The sequence below is a fragment of the Lipomyces oligophaga genome, assembly GCF_038497815.1.
Source record: "Lipomyces oligophaga strain CBS 7107 unplaced genomic scaffold V1516scaffold_1, whole genome shotgun sequence".
Classification (NCBI taxonomy): Eukaryota; Fungi; Ascomycota; class Lipomycetes; order Lipomycetales; family Lipomycetaceae; genus Lipomyces; species [Lipomyces] oligophaga.
The window spans coordinates 1,695,494-1,711,556 of NW_027117785.1; the positions used below are offsets into that span (position 1 = coordinate 1,695,494).

The following is a 16,063-nucleotide window of genomic DNA, read 5'->3' on the forward strand; positions in this document are numbered from 1 at the left end:
TTGTCGGCAGAACATCAGTCTGAGCATTCATTAAATCATTCTAACGTTATTTGATATTGAGTATATAGTATATCGCTTCACATTATTATCCAGGTAGAGGACCAAGAGGTTGGTTTGGATTTGCTCAGTCACAGTTTCATCATGAATTACGAGGATGATGACGATGAGTTTCTCTACGGACCTAGCAAACGGCAAAAGCTCGAAGGTATGATCGGGCTCTGTCTAGTTTACTACACTCAGCTAACTTAAAAATAAAAGAAGCCAAAGAAAACAAGAGTCCTGTGGCAAAATATGATGACGATGATGACGACTATAATCCCGATGATGATATAACTGGGCTGGCTCGACCATCGGCTGTAACAGCGACAATAACTACGTCGCAAGAAGAGTCCTCAAAGCCAGCTGGAGGTAAACAAGAAAATGACAATGGCGAGGAGGACGAGGAGGACGAAGATGATGATTCAGTAAGCGAATAAATGTATTGCTATAATCCTATCATACTTACAGACTAGGACATCGAATTCGTAATTGATGAGGTTCCAGGACGCGCTGTTGAGCCTCCATCAGGAAAGGCTCCGTTCTCAAAATCGGGCGAATCTGCAACTGAAGGTACCAACGCTGCAGGAACCTCAACAGAGAGTTCTTCGACAGCGATTAAACACACCGCGCTGGATCTTGATACAGTCCCTGAGCTTGACGGAAAGCCAGTCACCGAGGTCGATCTGGAATCATTAAAAGATAAGCCTTGGCGCAAGCCTGGTGCAGATCTGACGGATTATTTCAACTATGGGTTTGATGAGTTCTCCTGGACTACGTACTGCTTACGACAGAATACCGCCCGTCGAGAGTTTGATTCCTCGAAACTGATGCAAGAAATGATGGAACAGATGCAGCAGTATCAGCAGTATCAACAATACCAGCAATTTCAGCAAATGTCGTATATGCAGCAGGCGGGAGTTTCGAACAATCAATCAGCATCGGGCGGTTCAGGAGCTACCCAGAATTATTCTCAAGACCAATCGTCATATTCTCAGCCGACAACCAACTATCAACAAAGCGCTCAACAGAAACAACAGAGTAATGGGACACAAAAACAATCGGGATATATGGGCAAGCAGGGATATTATCGGTATTGATTTTTTTTGTATCATATTGTAGTTAAATTTGTTGCTATTTAGCATTCTTAATCTGTAAATATCTCCCACCTTGTTATCTGCCATTTCGATTTCACACTACAAATTCCTATTGAAGTAATGGTTCAAAAAAAAAACAAATCTGGAGCATCAAAAGATAAAGATTCCACAGATGAGACTCCAAAAGCAAAGCTGAAAGCTGCTAATGCTCTCAAGGTGAGTTGCTCCTGTGTCGAATTGTACTGTATTTTACTAAGCCATATCTAGGTTCGTCACATTCTCTGCGAAAAGCTCTCTAAAGCAAATGAAGCCATCTCAAAACTAGAAGCCGGAGGCAAATTTGACGCAATTGTAATCTTCAATTTTTCTCTGTTCCCTGGTCAAAATAGATGTTTAGCTAACTAGCTAGGCCCGAGAATATTCGGAAGATAAAGCTCGTGCAGGTGGAGATCTAGGATGGAAACCTCGAGGAAGTCTCAATAGAACATTTGAGGATGCTGCTTATGTTCTTGCACCCAGCACGGTAGATAAAGTATGCTTACAACCATATTACTATGAAATTCGGTTATCTAACGTCCAGCCTATTTATACAAATCCTCCTGTTAAGACCTCGTTTGGATATCATATCATCATGGTAAGAGTTTCAAATCACTACACCATTTCAAAGTCAATCAACTAACAAGAGTTCTTCCAGGTTGAAGCACGAAAATGATATTAATTATATTTACTATTAAAATAAATCGTATCACTAAATTCAGATATAAAAATACAGAGAGTCGAGGTTGAAAAATAGAATGAATGAATAAGTATACATAGACCTTCCCAAGTAGATGAAATCAAAACGAACCACAAAGCTAAAACCATTACACGCCGTCCCGAATGAACACTGGGATTCTCCTACTCACTGAGGTTAAGACAGAGCCTATATCTCATAGAAAGCTGCTTAACTTGAAAGACAAAAAACGCCGAATACATTTAGAAGTCCTCGTCAAAAGTAAACTTGTCGGTAACAACGTTTTGCTTTGACCCAGAAGACAGCACACCTGCCTTTTGATAGTCAGACACACGCTTCTCAAAAAAGTTGGTCTTGCCCGCGAGTGAGATGTTTTCCATGAAGTCAAATGGATTCGTCGCGTTATAAACCTTCTTGTTTCCCAGTGCAACAAGTAAACGATCGGCAACAAACTCAATGTACTGCTTCATTAACTTAGCATTCATACCAAGAAGTGCGCACGGTAACGCCTCGGTAAGGAATTCTTGTTCGATGACCACTGCCTCGGTAATGATCTTCTCTACAGTTGCAGGTGAAGGACGATGCTGAAGATGAGAAAACAATACACATGCAAAATCGGTATGGAGACCCTCATCACGAGAGATAAGTTCATTCGAAAACGTAAGACCAGGCATCATTCCGCGCTTCTTGAGCCAAAAAATCGATGCAAAAGAACCCGAGAAGAAGATACCCTCAACAGCAGCAAATGCAATCAGACGCTCAGCAAAGATAGAGTTTTTATCTGCAATCCAGCGGAGTGCCCAATCAGCCTTCTTCTTGATACAGGGAATAGTTTCGATAGCGTCAAAAAGATAAGCACGCTCAGCGGGATCTTTGATATAAGTATCGATAAGAAGAGAATAGGTCTCAGAATGAATGTTCTCAATCATGATCTGGAAACCGTAGAAGCAACGAGCTTCTGGAACTTGTACTTCATTCGAGAAACGCTCGACAAGATTCTCATTCACGATACCATCTGAGGCTGCGAAAAAGGCAAGAACGTGAGAGATAAAGTAGCGCTCATCATCGTTGAGACGATTTTCCCAATCATGTAAATCCTTTCCAAGATCAATCTCTTCAGCAGTCCAAAAAGAAGCTTCGGCCTTCTTGTACATCTGCCAGATCTCGTGATACTTAATAGGAAACAACACAAACCGATTCTTGTTCTCAATCAACAAAGGTTCCTTCTTTTCGAGCTGTGCAAGAACCTTGCGTTCGGCAAGAATGTCCTTATCAAATATAGCACCGATTTGGGAATCCTCAGAGGATATCTTAGACTCGGGCATCTTTTTGACCTCAACAGACTTGGTGTCAGCAAAGGCACCCGAGAGACTCTTCTTAGCAGAGTCAATCGACAAATCTGACAAAGCAGAAGCAGTCTGAACTCAATTAGTAATATTCTCGACAGAAGACAAATCTTTCAATAGTCGCGTACCTGCTTAGATGGAGTGATGGTTTCTGACGGTTGTGCCATTATTTGTTCTAGCAAGATGAAGTTGTTGTAGTAACAATACAAACGCGTGAACTAGATGATTGTCTTGACTGTGAAACTGAATTAAAATTCTGAAAGACTGGATTAGATTATTAAGTCAATTATGAACAAATTCTAAACTGAACTGATGGAAACAATCAGATGCGAGCAGGAGCGTTCTCTGCAATATTTAAATTCCGGTCTCCTTCTTCCAGCCACCACCGCCTCCTCACTTCACTAGCCACTGAGTCCGCGGCGTTACGCGTGTTTTACGCGTCTCCGGACGCGTCTCGACTAATGTGAACTGGCGCGCTTGAGTTTTATGAGGCATCCACTGATTCTGGACTAGACTACGCTCGACGCTTAAGACATCGGATTAACTCTTGTCCATTACATTCTATAATAAGGGCCCAGAACGCGCAGCATTCCTCATATTCTGCTCGTATACCAGAGAGAGATGACTGCAATTTTTCGTCTTTCGAAACACCTAAAATATATTCAAACTAGAATCGGAAATCAAAATACCTACGTAGTTTATTTCCGCGGACCTTTTAATTAGACTCTGCTCGGATGTCCTACGACCTTGATTTGAACTTACGCTGGCGCTTGCTGGAATTCGCAATCACAACCTAACGCGCCGAAAACGCGTAAACAAACCCACCTTAGTAGCCTGCCTTACTTACAGTCTCCACCACATCCACTTGGTATGCTTTTTTTGCTTTTTTTTTTGATTTCTATGTTCACCACTTTGTCTAATTTATCTGACGCATTGATATCTGCCCATCTGATCCAATTCTCTGTTATCTCATCGTCTAGATCACGGATCTGATATCTCCTGTCCGCGGATTTGGTTGTTGTCTACGTCCGACATCGCTATAAACAGTTCACCGCGCTCCTTTGAAATCATTCCACGGCTCTTCGGATTATCGGTTAATCGGATACTCTGATTTCTTGTTTGCTCTCAGGCCCCTAGATGAAGTACATCATGCTCCAACTTGCTAACTAATCCGCTTACCATACTTCAGACTACCGATATAATCTGCAGTCTTTAAAACCCTTTGCTTACTTTCGCAACCTCTGCCCTATTTTGCCCATTTTGTTTCCAGTCCTAGATCTCAGAACGCGGACATTTTCAGCCCTATCTCTCTTATTAGTAATGCATTGGTCATCCACGTGCATTGGGGATGACTGTCTGGCGATTCTGTTCGGGCAGATACATTTGTGGGTGCGATTTCACCTACCTACAAAACGATAATTTTCCGTACTTCTCTTTCAATAATAAAACATGCGCGTGCTCTCCGACTGGGCGACGCGCCTTCCGCATTTGTTCCTCCCTTGAACAACAACTTCACAGCTCTTTAATTCCTAAATCTAAAAAAAAAGAGCTTTTTGGGCTAGTTTTTGACTGATTTCCGCTTTGAGCCGACTTAAAGTCGCTATAGCTTTTTTACCTACACTTATCAATCTTGTTCGTACCATAATTGGAGAAGATTTGTTTTAACGGTTCCGTCGACTAATGTCCTCCCTCGCGGCGCCTTACGCGCATCCTATCCACGCGTCATCGAAACAGGATGCAACCTCTCAGAGTTCAGCAGTTTCGCTTTCAAATACCCAAAATCCGGCGTCGATTCCAAGTCAAAGTTCACTCGAGATGTCGATTTCCCCGCCTTCGTCGGCTTCGATTAGTGCCTCCGTGGCAGCGCAAATGCATCCTCATAGCACCTATCAAATTTCTTCACAGTCCAACAACTCGCTCCATAGTGCGGCAAATCAGCTTAGCCTGACTTCTACGGGATCATATCCTGGAACTTTTGATTCGCCGACGGCCACAATGCAATCCCAAGGGACTACTCCACCCCCACCATCCCAGCAATCGTCAACCTCAAACATCTATACAGCAGTCTACTCTGGCATCCCAGTATACGAAATGATGGTCAACAGTGTTGCAGTCATGCGCCGTAGGTCGGATTCGTATCTTAATGCTACTCAGATTCTTAAAGTTGGAGGTGTTGATAAGGGCCGTCGCACAAAAATTCTGGAGAAGGAGATCCATACGGGAGAGCATGAAAAAGTGCAAGGAGGATATGGAAAATATCAAGGAACGTGGATCCCCTTTGAGCGAGGACGCGAGTTCTGCCGCCAGTATTCGGTTGAAGATATTCTCTCCCCGCTGCTGGACTTTGATCCTGCTGCTCCTCAATCGGAACAGACACCAACAAAAGAGCAAGCCATGGCCGCTCGACGAAAGCAAATGTATGCGGTCGCGTTTGCTACCAATCAAATGAGTGCCTCTTTGATTACCCAGGCGAATAGTCTTGCTTCGCCTTTATCCACTTCGGCAACAGCAGCGCTAGCCTCCATCAATACAACCTCTCCTCCCAGCGCTACTTCAGCTACACAACACATTCAATCCGCACCGGTTCCAGTTACTTCTGAGCCAAGAGGAACTCTTTCTGCTAGTTCAGCACTGGCAACTTCGTTTGCCGATACCGAGGCGGACGAAAATGAGGATCTGTCTGAATCTCATCCTCGACCGGCCGATGATGACGGCCCTCCTCGAAAGAGAACTCGAACTTTCACCGAAGGTTCAATTGCCAGTAACTCGACTGCGGCCGTGTCGCCGTCTAATGATATAAATAAGACAAACCCAGATTCAAGCGGAGTTGGCGGTGCAGACCAAGAAGATTCTCAATTGTCAGATTCGCAAGAGCAGCCTTTAGATCCTCTTGATCAGAACAGCATTTCAAATTATGAGCAATCGAGGCAAATTATGACGCAGATCTTTATGACCAACGAGACAGTTGGTGTGTCACAAATATCGATGCTGAATAATGAATCAATGCCTCATGTCGACGTTGATGTTGCAATCGATGATCTTGGTCATGCGTCCCTTCATTGGGCAGCAGCGCTTGCGCGTGTTCAGCTTGTTCGGGACCTTATTAGCCATGACGCCGACGCTCGGCGAGGTAACTATGCTGGAGAGACAGCCCTTATACGAGCTGTTACGGTCACGAATAATCTCGATCAGTCTTCATTTCCTCAGCTTTTAGATCTACTGTATCCAGCTATTATGTTACGTGATAAGTCTGGGCGGACCGTACTACACCATATTGCTCTGACTGCAGGAATCAAGGGTCGTGCTGCTGCCAGTCGATACTACTTAGAGTGTCTCTTAGAATGGATTGTTCGGCACCGCCCTTCAGCACAGGATGATCAGAAAGTGGGCTTGAGTCGGTTTATGTCAGAAGTTGTCAATGCGCAGGATAAGAACGGTGATACATGTTTGAATATTGCGGTGCGGGTCGGCAACAAAGCTATAGTTCAGCAACTTTTAGATGTTGGAGCCGATGCCACTATTCCCAACCGAGCGGGTCTTCGACCAGTTGACTTTGGAATCACACCCTCTGGAGCAGATGATAATACAGTTTTGATTCCTCCTCCAACGTCGTTAAGTAAATCTGTTTCATCGATAGTTTCTCCAGCGGTCGTTCAGAAAAGTAAAGACATTCTGGCTGGTAAGTGATTCTTTATGGTAAATTTGCCAAGAGAAGACTAATGGAATTTAGCTATGACAGCTATGATATCATCATTGGATAAAGATTTTCGAGAAGAGTTACAAATGAAGCAGAACGCATTAGATGCTATGCATAGTCGTCTACGAGAAGCGAGTATAATATTATCGCGAGGCCGAGCGAGGACAGATAAATTACGGAAGCAATCAAACAAGATTAACGAGCTTAACCAGCGCGACCGTAACTTGGAAAATGCTGTTCGGCAGGAAACTGAGCGATTACGACGAGAAGAAACCACTGAAGTCCCAGACGACTCGGGAGATGTGACGATGGAAGACTTGGATCGAATTGATAAACCTGTTCAACGACGAGCACTACCAATTCCAAATAATTCAGTGATTATCGATGCAGATGCACAGTTCCGCTTGGGAATAGAGTTAGAGAACAACTACACACGGAAAAATCTACCGCAGCGGCTTACGGTGCAAGATAAACATGATTCTGCATCCATTGAATCCAACTCTATTCTCAACGGCAACTCTGAGATGGATCCGTCCAGGTCTTCGGAGGTCAGTTTGCCAGCGTGTCAAATCGTTGGGCCCTTACCATCTATCCCTGTTCTCCGTGCCAGAATAACAGCATATAAGCGGAACCGTATTCAATTACAAGAATTAGCCAATATTCTTCGTTCTCGGTCATCCGAAGTTGAAGATAAATTTCGAGGTGTCGTCGCAAAGTGCACGGATGTGCCTAAAGAACGTGTTGACTCGCTTCTAGAGGGATTAGTCCAAGCCGTCCAAAGCGATCCTGGAGATGTCGATATGGTTCGAGTAGCGGGATTTTTGAGAAATGTAGACGAGGCCGTGTAGATCCATTCTTTGGACAGTCCGCCCTACTAATTTCCCTTTTGACACTCATTACTTTCAGTCTTAGGTACAGTTCATTATACTCTCTTTCAAAATGTTTTGAGCGGTTTCTGCTTTTTTTATTCACGGTTGGTTGGCATTATGTGTTATTTGGTACAATGGCAGTTAAAATTCTTTTTTATTTATCGTAGTTATTCTTCAACTTGGGCTCCCTATATTCCGTCTAACGCAAAAATGCCTCTTTGCCTCGCTCAGCTTGATTTTCTATCTCTAATCTAGCTTTTGAGCTGGCTATTCGATTCGAATAAGAGGCAAGATCATAATTCTATTTGTGCGTATTGAGTACGACGTGTTTAGACTACGATCATATAGACTCGTTGTAATTTTCTGCCCAAACATTCAAACGCCAGATATTGGCTATTTAAAATTTTTTACGAATATATTCAAATCGCCCGGTTAACTAAGTGTACAGATAAGGTCAAGTATACAATACAAATATAATTATAGATATTAAAGATCCGGATTAACATTGACTTAAGAACCATAAATCTACCATTATCGATCGTTGATAAAAGGTTTAAGCATTTTCCTGTGTGAGAACTTACCGACCATATGTGATTAGGTTTGAATATTTATTAAGCAATAAAAGTTCTACAGTTCATCGTGTACAGCTCTGGATAAAGTAACCATTACCGTCGAAGTAAGTGTCGAAGTCGCAGTGATAGTTTCGTCTGCGTCGTCATCGTCATATCCGTCATCGTCATATCCGTCGTCTTCCTCATCTTCTGCATCTTCCTCTTCGTCTTCGTCTTCACCGTTAATTTCTTCAATTTCTTCGACTTTCTCATCAACTGGTAATCCTGAAATATCGGAATTAAGCTCACGTAACCGTGCCTGTTCAATCAAGGCGATGGAAGATAATCTGACCTCCTCAGCCCAATCATCGATATCCCTGTCAAGATCCTCAAGAATCTTTCGCACAACTCCTTTATCAATAGGAATCGACTCGATCACACGCGCAAAATCGTCTACTAGATCACGAAGTGACTTAAATTCCTTCCAATCCTTCCAAGTTATATTTTCAAGCATCGCCCATTTCCGCGCAAGCTCATGCAGCCCAACATCCGTAACAGTTCGGAAGATAGACAATGTAGAATCGCGTATTTGATCAGCATTATAGAGCACCTCAGTTGCAGCCGCTGCTGCTCGGGCATGTACATCATCCGCAGCAGAGGGTAGGTTATATGCAATGATACTCTGAATTACCTCACTAGACAATGGGTCCTCAGACATAGGATAAAGCTGTAGTTGAATATATCCTTTGACTTCCGTGAGATTTTGTCTACCTGTAGCCTTTAGTTCCTTGCGTGACTTTGTAAAAAACTCTTCTAGATCAGCAGACAGAGAAGAAACTGCCGCTTTCCCAGACTGCTTAAATTTCTCGTTCCACGCAGTGATATCTGAATCAATGACATCGGCATGCTCACGCTCTTCTTCACTCAATACTACAGCAGCAGGGGTGACAGATGGAGTAGCCACAACAGTCTTGATGATTGTACTTCCAGGAGTCGCACCAGAAACATAATCTGAATTTAATTCAACCGAAAGCGAGCTAGTTGGACCAAGCTTTTGAGTAACTCTTGAATAAACTGGAGTGACATAAGACCTGTATAGCGAGGCCACTGTGCCAGAAAGATAATTCTTGTAAATGAATATCGCATGCTTCCAAGCAATAGTGCTATAATAAACTGCTTTTTCTTTTGCTATTGTAGCCAATGGAATGAAACTTTTGCGCACTTGTATGATTTGAGCCGATACAAACTCCTTAGCAATTTCGTAGTATGGCTGCACTTGTTCAATATATTGCTGAGTCGAATCAGCATATGTCTTGAGGTATTTGCCATACCATTCATCGGCTGTGGAGTGTAAATTTTCTAAATGTGCGCGAGCATATGTATCATATGACCCGACCGCATATGGCTGAATTTGAGAATAGTAGAATGCCTTCAGATGAGCAAAGCCTGGACTAACAATAGGAGATAAAGTTACTCGGACTGGGCGAGTAACTTTGTTTAGAGGAGAACATAGCAACGTAGAAGAGTTGTCACCGGGACATTGGAAAAAGACAAAGTAAATAATCCAGTAGATTAGAAGACTAATAAGGAGTTAGTGACCAATGCTAGCAGACTGAAAAGAACCATGAAAATAAAGACGTACTGAAAAAGGACAGTAGCAAAATTTCGACTCGGCCGACGACCTCGATGTTTTCGTCTTCTAGTTCGGGTTGTAAGAGGAACTGGAGATTCAACCGATGGGCTACTGCTATTTTTCATCCGGACAGGAAGCGCCGGGGGCGATTTTGTGGGAGTAGCTCCTGTACTTGTTGATAATGCATCTGAATTTGAAGATTCTGCAAAAGGCGAGGATGAAGGCGGACTAGATTCAAGTTTGATTTTAACAGTTGATGACTTCTGTGGAGTCGGTGGTATTGGTCGCCTTCGGCTGGAGGACGGTGTTGCCGAAACAGTGTCCGGAGTCATACTGCGACTTCGTGATTTTGAGCGGGTCTCCATGGAACGTAGCCGTGCTTGAATACTTGAATGATGGTGGTGTTGACCACTAAATGGTACTTTTAATTCCGTACAATCACAATCTGATAATGTCCAATAAAAACTAAACTTAACATGTCCAGCTTTGCTCAACTCACCGATCACGAATATAGTTCGTCGAATCCCGGTATCCCTCTCTTGCTGCTGTCGCTTGATGCACATGATGTGTCAACACGTGACTATTCGCACTTCAGCATAAGCAAGTATTACGGCATGTATAGAAATTGGACACAGGTTTGAAGCTGATCCAGATTAGAATATGTTGGGCTGAAGGATTGAGCAGCAGAGATGGCTCATTTGGCAGCGCTTAACCCGCTATTGCTAGATCCTTTACGTCCAAGCTTGTTTGAGCTTGTGTCGGCATCTCAACTTGATGCTTTACTAGGGCCTTCCCTTCGATACGTTCTTGCTCGATTAGCATCTCGTTATCCTCGGTATCTTCTTCGGCTGGTCTTAAATTTTGATGAGTTGTATGCACTACTTGCAGCTGCTATTGAGTTGCGTTGCTTGAAAGCATGGAATGCGTCTTTCACGGAATCATTTTATGATTTGGCTCGAAGAAGAGTATTAGCTGCTGATCATGTGGTAGTAGCTGCCTCAGCCGGATCAGCATCTACTCAGCTGAGAGTCGATCAACTTTCTGCATTGAGAGACAAGGAGATATATGCATCCCTATTTTCTTTGGTCGGAATTCCATATTTAACTGAGAAATTTGACCGATATTACGAGTCTCTACATGCTCGTTCGCTTTTCCGATCTCAGACAAGAGCCCAACGATTCGAGGAGACTGACTCCGGAGCCCCGTCGTATAAACAGAAAATGTCACAAATTTTAGCTCTTGCAAAACGGATAAAAGTAAGGTTGGAATCATATTTTTACTCTTACTATCCGTCTATGCGATTTTCAGCCAGTGCCATTTCGTTAATTCTCAGTCTTTTCTATCTATTCGGCCAATCACCGTATCACAGTCTTTCTGATTTTTTGATTGGTATCAGATTTACTCGACAGCAGCGACCTGACTCGTTTATACCAAATTCTTCTCGTTCTGTTACCAATACTTCGACTTTATCTAGGTCACCTTTAGGCAAGATCAAACTTGCCGCGCTGCGTGGAACAGACGCAATTCTGGGTGGCATGCTGCCAACTGCTGTATTTGCTTTGAAGCTTCTTGAATGGTGGCATGCTTCCGATTTTCCAAGACAATTGGCTCAATCTACGCGAAGACGGCAGAGAGAAATCCAGCAAGCGCATTTAGACGATCAATCCGCCGATGTAGAGGAATCTTCCCGTCGCATTAAGTACGCTTTAGATGCGCCAGAGGTCCCGTTATGTGTTAGAGACCAGATAGGAAATTTTGATGAAGTGGGCGAACTAAGCAGTAGCGAAGAAGACAATTTTGATTCGAATTCATGCAGACTCTGTGGGACTGCTTCTATTAACGAGCCCACGGCTATTGAGACCGGCAGAGTTTTTTGCTACACCTGTATTTATAACTATATCAGTCGTTTTTCATCTAGTGCCGAATTCGTGACATGTCCTATTACGCAGCAGAAACTTCTCAGCTGTCATTTTGATGAGGCTAGCGAAAGCTGGGTTCCTAGCGGACTAAGAAGACTAGTTGTATGATATGAGTCGACAGTCTACTCTTTAGTGTATATTGTGTTTAAACATTGGTTCTTTCATTTTATTCATTGCAGTCCTTGTGTTTGAATCTAGTATGCAGTCATACTTGTCCGCTGCCGCAGTTGTTCGTACTCGCTGTAAATGAACTATTTTTTCGAGACCACAGCTTCAGACAATGGCAATCTAGAACCGAAGGTCATTATATCTCTATGAAATTAATAAATTATTTTTCGGTAATCTCCAGTTTTGATCTTCCAAACGATTTCATGCTCTGTCTTAGCCTCATAACATTCTTTGGAGAACCAAGCCTATTCTGAGCAGCCGCACGTGTCCACGATTCGGAGGATAGTCAGACTTCTTACGCTCGACCTTCGTCTTTTGTCTCTTGCAATTGGTAATTGGCCACTAGAAACTGGTCAAGAATTCATGATCAGAGTCAAATAGTAAAGAAATGCGCCGCCAGAGGCGGTTCGTCGTTGTTTGTTTACTCCTCATTGGAGTTTTTGTGCTGTTTCTGCGAAATTCTGCACCGAGCTATTCGACTGCCACTTCCAGATATTCTCGTAACAGCCATGGCCAGATAGAGATCAATCCTCGCCAGGCATTCGCCTACTCGGCATTTATGAATTTAGGAAACTCGATCGATCGCAGTGCACCTTTATCCGCTCCAAGCATCTTGTTTCTAGCTGGATCGACTCGTGCTGCGGCAACATTGCTGCCACTTGCAGCAGAGCTAGCCAACGAGATACGCGCGCATCAGGCCCCCAGTGATTTCTTTTCTCCGTATGTGCATTTCGTATTTATGGGTCCTTATTCAGTTGATCTGGATTTTTTGGTGCAATCACACGAAATTGACTTAAGGATGCATGGCAATCTTCTCAAAGTTCACGACGGCCGTGCGAGACTCAATTCCAGAACGCAGTTTCTCACACCAAAAGACGAGGCAGGCGAAGACGGGCTGAAGCCGGAGTCTCTCGCGATGTATGACATTTCTCAAGCCACTATTCGAGTAGCAATGGAAACGACAGTGCGGCACATGCGACCATTTGTAACTGTTTGGTCTCGTCAGTTGGAATCGAGCAGTCGCTTTGGAGACGCCATTGCTTCTCTACTTGGACCACCTACTTCTAAGCTCGCTCCTATTGATCTTCCTAGTCAAGACATTGAGAATTTGCGTTGGCTTTCGTTGCTTGGTCTTGAAGGCCTGAAATCATGGTCCCGTCATGAATTCGATATTGTTATTCCAGTAACCTCGCACATTGGTTCAGTCGTTCGTCTGCTCTCCCAAATTGCTGCTGCTAACTACTACAATTTCTTTCCTCGTCCGAGAATCACAATCTATCTTCCTCCTGGACCGGTCGATCCTAATCTTGTCAATTTCATCGAACGTACTCTCCATTACCCTTCCAACCAAATCATATTACAGTCGGTCCCGATCTCGCCTATTGTTCTTCGACAACAAACTACTCGGGAAGCGCTTTATTCATATCTTTTACGATCCTATGTCCCTACATCACGGAAAGCACATGTCATTTTACTTGCTGATACTGTCGAACTTAGTCCGATGTGGTTTCATTGGACTGTCTATCATACTCTTCGCTATTCGCCCGAGGTTGTGGACTCTCTAAATCCAGGGTTACCAACTCCCTTTGCAGGTCTTTCCCTGTGCCCTGTGACTATTTCATTCACTGAAGAGGAATTGGCTAATTTTGACTCCGAAGAGCCGTATATGTTCACGCAATCTCGTGCCGATTTAGCGTGCGCTGTTTATTTTGCTTCTCATTTTCGAACTATGCAAGCGTATTTAGCTGAACAAGTCAAGAACGAGCTTGTCCGTATGATTCCATCACCACCTGAAATTAGACACGTTTTGAATCGAGCCTCGTCTGCAAAATTAGACGCTTATGAATTGTTGCTACCACTGTTTTTCCGTGGATATCTGCTTTTGGCCATGAAACCTGAGATTACGCAGCTAATTGGCTCACCTGCGTTGAATGGTCGAACAATATTGAGTAGCAGAAGTGGTAGCGTCAAAGAGCGATCGGCTGAATCGACTTATTCATTATTGACAATGTCAGTTTACGATGCTTTAGTAGATCTTAAACGACCTAGCGTCACTGGACAAGATGAGGGCTTTCAAGAATCTTGGGTAAATATTGGCGTTTATCCTGATATCCCAGTATTTGATGCCACGTCACAGAAATACATTGCACCTGATCGGGGAATCAATTCTTCGACTTTATGGAGTGTCCGTGAGCGAGGTAGAAAGTATGCAGAGCAAGTGTCGCCGAAGTGTAATGTTGCAGTGTCGATCCAGCTGTCGGATGAAGATGCGATGTTTTACGGTGTGAGTAACGATGCCGAGGCAGTTCGAGACCGGATAGATGTCGATAGACTTGAAGATCCAGTTGGAGTGAAGTCTGAGGACAATTGGTCAGATGTTTTTTGTGCAGCAGAGAATGAGCAAGTACGAGTAGAGTCATTGGAAAAGAGCGGACCGCGGGCCAAATCGCTGGAGGAGGAACGACGGTTACGTAAAGCGGAGCGAAAAGTAGTCAACGCAGCGGATCCGAAACAAAATTTGAAACCGGTTAAAAGTGCTTTTACTAAAGCAGCTTTCTTGACTACGAGTTCGATGATCAGTTCAATTCCTAGATCGACTTCTACAACACCAGCTCAGTGAGTATTAGACGGATAACTATTGAGAGCAGTATTATTGTATAAGAAAATAAAATTGCATTCTATCATACAAATGGAGATAGGATTTTGCAGCTAGCTATCTTATCTAATGTAGAATTTGCCGAAGAACTATCTTCGAGCCGCGCAAGACTCCCCAGAGAATCAATTCTCTATATCTATATCGAGCTAAACGACTCGATGGCAACGGATCACACAAAAAAACACTATGGGGCTGGTTTTGTAGCCGGTATGTGTTCTGGTGTGACAAAAATATGTGTTGGGCATCCGTAAGTTAAATATTTCAGAGAATGTGGCAAGGCCGGGTCACTAAGGTATTTTATGATAGGTTCGATACCGTAAAGGTCCGTCTACAAACAGCACCGGAAGGACAATTCAAAAGCTTCACGGACTGCTTCCTATCGACGATTCGAAATGAGGGCTTTATGGGTTTATACAAAGGGGCAGGCGCGCCATTAGTTGGCTGGAGTATTATGGACTCTGTTCAACTGGGCTCGCTTCAACTCTACCGAAAAGTCCTGAAGCAAACTGTTTATGCCGAAGACAGACGGCTACCTACTATGGGTCATGCAATTGCAGGCTTATTAGGTGGACTTACCGTGTGTATTGTAGCTACTCCGGTAGAGCACGTGAAGGTAAGCTAGTAGGACTTCTCGGATATACTTGTTACTCTTACACGAACTCAGGCTCGTCTGCAGGTTCAATATGGCCGAAGTGGAAAGGGCCAGTACTCAGGCACACTAGACTGTGCTACAAAATTGGTTGGTTAATGAGGTTCACTACTTTTCAATATTTCTAAGGCATAATAGATCAAAGAAGCAGGAATTTTTCGCGGATTGTACCATGGCTTTGCAAGTTCGTTGATTTTCCGGACGCACTTCTTCTTTTATTGGGGAGCCTACGATATTTTGTCGAGATGGATGAGCCAATATATGAACCTGAGTACACCTACAATTAACTTCATGGCCGGAGGATTTTCCAGTCAAATTGGCTGGGTATTCGGACTACCCCCCGATGTAATCAAGCAGATGATCATGACCGACAACATTGCAAAAAAAAAATATCCTACTTGGATGAGTGCTGCTACAGAAGTATATCGTCATTCAGGATGGAGGGGCTATTTTAAAGGTTTTATTCCTTGCATGCTACGCTCGTTTCCGACTAATGCTGCCTCTTTGTTGGTATTTGAAGGAGTTCTACGATCTTTAGGAGATACTCAGTAATCTACTGAGAGTTAGGACTGCAAAATCGAGTGCCTATCATTAATATCAGACTGTAAATATTATTAGAATTTTATCTTATGTAAGAACTCATCAATCTATTGATTCCAGTGATTCATTTTTGTTCTGTAACAAGCTAGAGCTAGGAACAAAATTTAAG

The 16,063-nt window shown here is 43.4% G+C and overlaps 8 protein-coding genes across 8 annotated transcripts; 6 read left to right on the plus strand and 2 right to left on the minus strand.

The window, feature by feature from the left end:
- The first annotated feature begins 66 nt into the window (after nucleotides 1-66).
- On the plus strand, nucleotides 67-1,188 carry V1516DRAFT_668944 (Fip1 motif-domain-containing protein). The gene is made up of 3 exons (XM_066921093.1): nucleotides 67-205; nucleotides 259-464; nucleotides 513-1,188. Exons 1-3 carry the CDS (start codon nucleotides 142-144, stop codon nucleotides 1,134-1,136), a joined length of 894 nt encoding a protein of 297 aa, XP_066780119.1. The 5' UTR covers nucleotides 67-141; the 3' UTR covers nucleotides 1,137-1,188.
- V1516DRAFT_77998 (peptidyl-prolyl cis-trans isomerase NIMA-interacting 4) lies at nucleotides 1,117-1,977 on the plus strand. The gene is made up of 5 exons (XM_066924342.1): nucleotides 1,117-1,349; nucleotides 1,401-1,484; nucleotides 1,543-1,665; nucleotides 1,714-1,767; nucleotides 1,828-1,977. The coding sequence occupies exons 1-5, from the start codon at nucleotides 1,254-1,256 to the stop codon at nucleotides 1,843-1,845; spliced, it is 375 nt and encodes a 124-aa protein (XP_066780120.1). The 5' UTR covers nucleotides 1,117-1,253; the 3' UTR covers nucleotides 1,846-1,977.
- Nucleotides 1,829-3,522, minus strand: V1516DRAFT_632278 (ribonucleotide reductase). Its single transcript, XM_066919965.1, has 2 exons — nucleotides 3,341-3,522; nucleotides 1,829-3,284 (listed from the first exon to the last, which is right to left on the minus strand). The coding sequence occupies exons 1-2, from the start codon at nucleotides 3,377-3,379 to the stop codon at nucleotides 2,109-2,111; spliced, it is 1,215 nt and encodes a 404-aa protein (XP_066780121.1). The 5' UTR covers nucleotides 3,380-3,522; the 3' UTR covers nucleotides 1,829-2,108.
- A 1,370-nt stretch (nucleotides 3,523-4,892) lies between these two features.
- Nucleotides 4,893-7,757, plus strand: V1516DRAFT_683413 (uncharacterized protein; the record flags this gene model as incomplete). Its single annotated transcript, XM_066923507.1, has 2 exons — nucleotides 4,893-6,891; nucleotides 6,943-7,757. 2 exons carry the CDS (start codon nucleotides 4,893-4,895, stop codon nucleotides 7,755-7,757), a joined length of 2,814 nt encoding a protein of 937 aa, XP_066780122.1.
- Nucleotides 7,758-8,144: 387 nt separating this feature from the next.
- V1516DRAFT_668952 (uncharacterized protein) lies at nucleotides 8,145-10,471 on the minus strand. The gene is made up of 2 exons (XM_066921094.1): nucleotides 9,972-10,471; nucleotides 8,145-9,909 (listed from the first exon to the last, which is right to left on the minus strand). Exons 1-2 carry the CDS (start codon nucleotides 10,325-10,327, stop codon nucleotides 8,406-8,408), a joined length of 1,860 nt encoding a protein of 619 aa, XP_066780123.1. The 5' UTR covers nucleotides 10,328-10,471; the 3' UTR covers nucleotides 8,145-8,405.
- Nucleotides 10,472-10,496: 25 nt separating this feature from the next.
- V1516DRAFT_668953 (Pex12 amino terminal region-domain-containing protein) lies at nucleotides 10,497-12,355 on the plus strand. Its single transcript, XM_066921095.1, has one exon. It carries the CDS (start codon nucleotides 10,652-10,654, stop codon nucleotides 11,987-11,989), a length of 1,338 nt encoding a protein of 445 aa, XP_066780124.1. The 5' UTR covers nucleotides 10,497-10,651; the 3' UTR covers nucleotides 11,990-12,355.
- A 15-nt stretch (nucleotides 12,356-12,370) lies between these two features.
- V1516DRAFT_668954 (uncharacterized protein) lies at nucleotides 12,371-14,762 on the plus strand. Its single transcript, XM_066921096.1, has one exon. The coding sequence runs from the start codon at nucleotides 12,438-12,440 to the stop codon at nucleotides 14,667-14,669; it is 2,232 nt and encodes a 743-aa protein (XP_066780125.1). The 5' UTR covers nucleotides 12,371-12,437; the 3' UTR covers nucleotides 14,670-14,762.
- An 88-nt stretch (nucleotides 14,763-14,850) lies between these two features.
- On the plus strand, nucleotides 14,851-16,015 carry V1516DRAFT_668957 (mitochondrial carrier-7). The gene is made up of 4 exons (XM_066921097.1): nucleotides 14,851-14,952; nucleotides 15,012-15,318; nucleotides 15,370-15,444; nucleotides 15,493-16,015. The coding sequence occupies exons 1-4, from the start codon at nucleotides 14,864-14,866 to the stop codon at nucleotides 15,904-15,906; spliced, it is 885 nt and encodes a 294-aa protein (XP_066780126.1). The 5' UTR covers nucleotides 14,851-14,863; the 3' UTR covers nucleotides 15,907-16,015.
- The last annotated feature ends 48 nt before the right edge of the window (nucleotides 16,016-16,063 follow it).

Coding starts and splice junctions, on each gene's coding strand:
- V1516DRAFT_668944 (XM_066921093.1), top strand. CDS start 142: ATGAATTACGAGGATGATGACGATGAGTTTCTCTACGGACCTAGCAAA. Junction 206..258: donor CAAACGGCAAAAGCTCGAAG/GTATGATCGGGC, acceptor TAAAAATAAAAG/AAGCCAAAGAAAACAAGAGT. Junction 465..512: donor AGGACGAAGATGATGATTCA/GTAAGCGAATAA, acceptor CTTACAGACTAG/GACATCGAATTCGTAATTGA.
- V1516DRAFT_77998 (XM_066924342.1), top strand. CDS start 1,254: ATGGTTCAAAAAAAAAACAAATCTGGAGCATCAAAAGATAAAGATTCC. Junction 1,350..1,400: donor AAGCTGCTAATGCTCTCAAG/GTGAGTTGCTCC, acceptor AGCCATATCTAG/GTTCGTCACATTCTCTGCGA. Junction 1,666..1,713: donor CACCCAGCACGGTAGATAAA/GTATGCTTACAA, acceptor TCTAACGTCCAG/CCTATTTATACAAATCCTCC.
- V1516DRAFT_632278 (XM_066919965.1), bottom strand. CDS start 3,379: ATGGCACAACCGTCAGAAACCATCACTCCATCTAAGCAG. Junction 3,285..3,340: donor CCATCACTCCATCTAAGCAG/GTACGCGACTAT, acceptor AATTGAGTTCAG/ACTGCTTCTGCTTTGTCAGA.
- V1516DRAFT_668952 (XM_066921094.1), bottom strand. CDS start 10,327: ATGGAGACCCGCTCAAAATCACGAAGTCGCAGTATGACTCCGGACACT. Junction 9,910..9,971: donor TTTGCTACTGTCCTTTTTCA/GTACGTCTTTAT, acceptor ACTCCTTATTAG/TCTTCTAATCTACTGGATTA.
- V1516DRAFT_668953 (XM_066921095.1), top strand. CDS start 10,652: ATGGCTCATTTGGCAGCGCTTAACCCGCTATTGCTAGATCCTTTACGT.
- V1516DRAFT_668954 (XM_066921096.1), top strand. CDS start 12,438: ATGCGCCGCCAGAGGCGGTTCGTCGTTGTTTGTTTACTCCTCATTGGA.
- V1516DRAFT_668957 (XM_066921097.1), top strand. CDS start 14,864: ATGGCAACGGATCACACAAAAAAACACTATGGGGCTGGTTTTGTAGCC. Junction 15,319..15,369: donor CTCCGGTAGAGCACGTGAAG/GTAAGCTAGTAG, acceptor ACACGAACTCAG/GCTCGTCTGCAGGTTCAATA. Junction 15,445..15,492: donor TAGACTGTGCTACAAAATTG/GTTGGTTAATGA, acceptor AAGGCATAATAG/ATCAAAGAAGCAGGAATTTT.